At 31.0% G+C, this 6014-nt stretch overlaps 1 protein-coding gene across 3 annotated transcripts; it reads left to right on the top strand.

The window, feature by feature from the left end:
- Positions 1 to 334: 334 nt before the first annotated feature.
- On the top strand, positions 335 to 4771 carry LOC148566288 (uncharacterized). 3 transcript variants are annotated; one of them, XM_088486249.1, is made up of 4 exons: positions 335 to 879; positions 3181 to 3765; positions 4178 to 4284; positions 4390 to 4771. In XM_088486249.1, the coding sequence occupies exons 1-4, from the start codon at positions 389 to 391 to the stop codon at positions 4653 to 4655; spliced, it is 1449 nt and encodes a 482-aa protein (XP_088342375.1). In that variant the 5' UTR covers positions 335 to 388; the 3' UTR covers positions 4656 to 4771. The 3 variants fall into 3 exon arrangements, with proteins under 3 accessions (XP_088342375.1, XP_088342374.1, XP_088342373.1); XM_088486248.1 differs by having other exon boundaries at positions 4384 to 4771; XM_088486247.1 differs by having other exon boundaries at positions 4366 to 4771.
- Positions 4772 to 6014: the final 1243 nt, after the last annotated feature.

The raw sequence follows: 6014 nt of genomic DNA, 5'->3' as shown, positions 1-6014 counted from the left end.
AACAAAGTCACTAATAAGAACATCTGATTCTCCACATTTTTCTGCTGTCATTTTCAGTCATCAACAACTACCATATGACAGTCATATACCTTCTTTCAGTAGAGAGTTAATTATAGATTGTTTTTCTTTTTTTTTTTTTCAAGAGATACCAAGAAGTTACATAACTGATGACTAATTCATTTAATTGAAGCACCCGCAAGGGTACGGTTGACCGAGAAACCATTGGCCCACACGGTTAACAGGAAATTAAAAGCTTTTTTTTTTTTTTTTCAGATTCACTAAGAACCGAACTTTAAACCTTTTCATGTATATAATTATATTGGTTGACCGGATTTATATGCGCGTGATCAGTGTTTGAACTCTTGTCTAAGCTTCCTTCTAAGCTCTCATGGGTCTGCAACCATCCCACTCTTCTTCTTCCTTTTCCTGGCATTGGGAATACGATGTGTTCCTCAACTTCAGAGGCCCTGACACTCGCTACGGTTTCACAGGCTATCTCTACAAAGCTCTCTGTGACAAGGGAATTCGTGCCTTCATGGATTTTGGCGATATTCACAGAGGGAATGAAATCTCCGCATCTCTTATGAAGGCAATTGAAGCGTCCAGGATTGCGATTCTTGTGTTCTCTAAGAACTATGCTGAATCTTCTTATTGCCTAAACGAACTAGTGAAGATCATGGAGTGCTCTCAGCGTCATGGCCAGTTTGTTTTGCCAGTGTTTTACGGCATCGATCCTAGCGTCGTGCGGCATCAGAAAGGTATTTACGAGGAGGCACTGGCTAAGACTGGAAGGACGTTTGAGCATGCCATGGACAGAGTGCAAAGATGGAGGACTGCCATGGCTGACGCAGCTAACTTGTCTGGCTTGCATTTTAAAGGGTACCTCCTTACAGTTTTTCTTTTTCCTTTTTCTTTATTATAATGTGAAATTAAATGTTTAAAAGTTTAAATATTTAATTGTGATTAAATTAAATAATAATAAATTAGTTATTTGTTATTTTATTTAATCTTTTAAAATAATATCACCAATCGATTATTTACTTTTAACTATTTTCCTGCAATTTTTTATTTAAATCAAATTGATCAAATAATGGAATTTCGATTAATTCAATTCGGTTTTCGGTGCACATATTAATTTTTGGTTTACATGGACTTAAAGATACCTTTTTTTTTGTCAGTTCTTAAAGATACTTTGAACAATACAAATTAACTAAATGACAAGTAAGTGTTCGAGGTAAAGGCCCAATAAAAATAAATAAAGTTTTTTAACCATGGAAATTATTGGAATTATTCCACCATGCTTTCAATATGTTAAAACATTCTTCTTTTTTCTTTCTCCTTTTAATATCCTCCTCTATTTAAAGTTGGCAATTAATTCCCTTATGTAATGACTTACAATAAATGAACAACCATTAAAATTAGTTAGTTAATTTAGTAATTTAGAACATTAATTTTTTTATTTTTTATGTTATTAATATGTATAAAATTCGAAATGATTGAATTTTATATTTACTTTGAAAAAATTTGATATTTCTGCGGGTAGGGTAGAGTTTAGAATTTTAGGATGCGGATAGAGTTAGGGTTGAGAGATTCTCAACCCGCGGATAGAGTAGGATAGAGTTTTAATAAAATTTTCAACCCGATGGTAGGGTTAGGGTCTACCCTACCCTACATATTGCCAATTCTACCTCTATTATTATAGAAGTTGATAAGTCCAACATTTTTATGGTTTGGGATATTCTTGAGTTTAATTTATTTTATGTTAGATAAAGTCTTATATATTTACCATAAAAGTTAATAAGAACTTATTTACTTTTACTTTTAAAGCCTTTTTAGTTTTTGATGCATGATTATTTTTAAATTGTTTAACATAAGTATTTAATTATATATTGTTATGTCTATTAAAATAACTATTTTATACTTGTGCATAAATAGTTATTTAAAGAAAATAAATTCAAGTAGATGATTATAAAAAAAATCATATAGTGTATGTACTAAATTTGAACTCTAATCGCGGTTACTTAAATTATGAAAACTGTTTTTTTTTTTCTAAGTTAGAAGTAGGATTCAAATATGAGACTTTTAGATGAAGAAAAGGCTATATCAAATAAATTATAACTTGTTGGCACTTAAATTATAGAAACTTAATAAAAAAATATAGACAAATTTATTTACAAAATTTAAAAGTGGCGAGGACCACGTGGGAATGGAAAAAGTTTAGGGCCAGTATTTTTATTAAAATTTGGTCAGCACTTAACTAGTAAAAGAAAAGTAAGTAATTTCACACCATCTATTTATAATATATAAAAGTTGATACTAACTTTTTCCACAATGAATTTAAGCCATCTTTTCTTTGCTAATGATGCCACATCAGCAATTCTAATGACTTGGCAAAAGATGAAAATCAACTAATCACTATTTAGTAAAATATTTTAAAAAAATTTAAAACAAAAAACTCTTATCTATTATTATTCAATTGAAACATCTAGTACTAATTAAACGCAATAAACAAACATTAAAAGTGTCATAATAATAATAATTATAAAAAATTTCAGTTACAAATATTTAAATTCTACAACTTATATATATTAAGACTCTTACTACTCTTCATTTCTTAACTTCTCGTACTAATTGTCAAAAATTTCTTAAATTTAATATAACATTTTTATATGTTTTTCATTTTCATTCATTCATTTTTTTAATTATTTGCAAACAAAAAAAAAACCGCAAAAAAAGACAAAGCGTAGCAATTAATGCAAATCGAAAAATGATAAAAAATGAAAATACAGTTTTGTATAACTCTAATATAAATAATTTATATCTTTTTTAAAAATAAATAAATTTAAAATCTATTTATAATATATTCTCTAAAATATTTTTAATATAATATTTATTAAAATCTATTTATAATATAAGTAATCTACCTCTCCGCACATTTTGCGGGTCTCACTCTAGTTAAATAAAATTTTACACTATTAAAATCATCAATGATGACCTAAAATCACAAACTCATCCGTGGGAATGTAAGTGAAAATATAGGACCTCCATACTAATTTAATATTTTATTGAAAAAAATTAATAGCAAATACATCCAAATCGACACTAAAAGTTGAATTGAATAAGAAACGTAGACATTGTTTTTGCAGTAGTTAAAGCATAAAGCTCTTTTACACTATGCAGGGATGGATACGGATATGAATTTGTTGAGAAAATTGTTGAACAAGTGTCAAGGGTGATTAAACGTGTTGGTGATTATCCAATTGAACTGGAGTCCCAAGAACAAGCTTCCTACTCCTCTTTGGCTCCTTCCTCGAGCAATGGATGGAAATACGATGTGTTCCTCAGCTTCAGAGGTACTGATACTCGATTTGGTTTCACTGGCAATCTCTACAATGTTCTTTGTGGCAAGGGAATCCACACCTTCATGGATGATGAGGCTCTTCATAGAGGGAATGAAATCTCAGGAACACTTGACAAGGCAATTGAAGGGTCCAAGATTGCTATACTTGTGTTCTCGAAGAACTATGCTTATTCTTCTTATTGCTTAGATGAACTTGTTAAGATCATGAAGTGCTCTCAATCTCATTCCCAGTGTGTTTTGCCGGTTTTTTATAACGTGGATCCTCCTCACGTTCGACATCAGCATGGTAGTTATGAGGAAGCACTGGCTAAGCATGAGGAGAGGTTCAGTGATGTAGAGAGACTGCGAGATTGGAGGGCTGCTCTGCATCAGGCAGCTAACTTAACAGGCTTCCATTTCAAAGGGTACCTTATCAACGGAAATATTTGGAAACAAAAAAAAAAAAAAGTCAAAAACAAGAAAAACTTATCTTATTTAGTATTAATAATAATTAATAAATATTAAATAAAATAAGTTATAACTGTTCTTTTGTTTTCCTAATATTACTATCTAATAAGGAAAAGTTTAGGAGGCTAACAACTTTGTTAAATTCTGTCAAGTATGTAACTAGTAAAGAAAAGTGAGCCATTCGATAAAATCTCACACCAATCTCACACTATTAAAACCATCATTGATGACTATTTGATGGCTACAAATCACAAAAGTTGCTGCTCCCTATCATTCCTCTGGATATGACATTAGAAATTAAATTTTGATAAATAAATGTAGAAAATGTTGAGTTAGCACAAAATTGTGATCATATTGGCTACTGGGCAGGAATGAGTATGAACATGAGTTTATTGGAAAGATCGTTCGAGTGGTGTCGCGGAATATTAGAAATATTGCTTCTCCTGTGGTAGGAATCCAAGAAAATGGTGGTACAGGTAAAACAATTCTAATTCGAAGGTTCATATTTTAGTCCAAAAACTTAATTATATGAATGTTTCAACTTGTGGAAGAAACAGGTTTCAATTTGTTTGCAGAAGCAGAGTCTCTTCTCCAAGACAACCAACGCAACAATTCAAAAGTCAAAGCAGAAACTGAAGCTAATGTTGAAAACTTCATGGAAGTCGATGTGTTTGAGAAGTCTGTAGGTGTTCAGTTGGAATCGTTGAAGCGAAAGAAGCGAGAACTTGAAGGGCAAATCCGTGCCATTAATGACCAGATAACAGAATTCCAAAGAAAGACAGTTGCAAAGAGAAAAAAAGCGTTTGACAGTGGAAAAAAATGCCAAGTTGAAAGCATAGTTACATGAATTTATCAATTAGGCGGCATTTTCTGTATCATTTTGTTGTAGCAATTTGTTCACGTTCCAAAATATCATGAATCGCATATAAAATCGCCAATAAATTATAGTGATATTATCTGCAACTAATACTTGATGTATAGAAAGAGAAAAACCACAGTCATAAATGTCTGAATTGCAAAATGGAAAAGCAAGCAAATATATCTAGAAGAAATTAAAAAAAGAATAAGTGAAGACTGAAGAGAGAAAAAGATAGAAGGGTAGAGCCAACTAAGAAAATAAGTTTACTTTTTTTTTATTTATTTAAGAATGTACTAACTATTACGTTAGAACGTATCACATATCTAAACCGCGTGGAAAAACCTACCTTCTAGATACGTTTTCATGTCAAACTTGCGTTCCATACTTCCATATAATTATGCTGAAATTGATTAGGAATGAAATTACCGAGACAGAGATAGGGTAGAGAATTGAAAATTGCACACAAATATATCATGATTCAGCTACTTAATACAATATAGTTTATATTTAGTCTCGATCACAACTGTGATTATCGTTCAATGGATTACATTCACTAATTCTCCTTAGAATATGCTAAATTATATCTGGAACAAATTCAGATTCTAACAGTCAAGTGTTAATCCAACTTGTAAGAGAATTTTTTTTAGAATCATGACACAAAACAGAAAAACATACAAAGTATTTTTGAGATAATTTATGACTTTTTCTCCAAGTTTAACTCATTGTTTTTTTTTTCTTTCATTGGTTTTTTCTTACAAATCTCATCATATTTATCTTTTTCAATGAGACTCAGACAGACTAAATTGAGAAAAAGAAATACAACATAAAACCATGAAGGAGAAGAACTTAGAACAAGCTCAGGTAGCTATAGGAACCGAACTAAGTGCTCTGTTTTTCTCTCTTAACCTCAACCCTTGGCCATTCACCTTTATTTTAAAAGAGTGAAGCTTCCAAGATTGAAGCAATTTCAACCTCTTTACTGTCTTCTTCTTCAGTATCAAACTTTGCAGCGGCACATCAGAATAAAGAGAGAGTAAGCCGAATCTTTGACATGCAGCTTACCTTCTTTTTTATCCTTTTTCTTCAATCTTCTTTGATTTTGACCGTAAATCTTTTTTTTTACTCTAAGTTTGATTTTGGACCGTGAATTTGCTACTGAGCTTATTTGACTTCATTATCTCCATGGTTACTTGATTTATGCTTGAGGCTTGGCAAATTTTTTCACGATTTGTTGGTGTAGCTCAAATAAAAAAAATCAACTTTTGAGATGTTATGATCTAATGCAATTCTCCTTTTTGTTGTAGCCTTAAAACTTGCTTGAACTTGGTAACACACTTTTGTTCTTCA

The sequence above is a fragment of the Arachis ipaensis genome, chromosome B5 (assembly GCF_059453495.1).
Source record: "Arachis ipaensis isolate K30076 ecotype BB chromosome B5, ASM5945349v1, whole genome shotgun sequence".
Classification (NCBI taxonomy): Eukaryota; Viridiplantae; Streptophyta; class Magnoliopsida; order Fabales; family Fabaceae; genus Arachis; species Arachis ipaensis.
Note: the sequence above shows the minus strand (reverse complement) of the source record. Positions and strands in the feature narration are given on the sequence as shown.

What these genes read in the sequence shown, in the direction of transcription:
- LOC148566288 (XM_088486247.1), top strand. Translation starts at nt 389, where the DNA reads ATGGGTCTGCAACCATCCCACTCTTCTTCTTCCTTTTCCTGGCATTGG. An exon ending in TCTGGCTTGCATTTTAAAGG is followed by an intron (nt 880 to 3,180) that starts GTACCTCCTTAC and finishes TACACTATGCAG; the next exon opens with GGATGGATACGGATATGAAT. An exon ending in CCAAGAAAATGGTGGTACAG is followed by an intron (nt 4,285 to 4,365) that starts GTAAAACAATTC and finishes TGGAAGAAACAG; the next exon opens with GTTTCAATTTGTTTGCAGAA.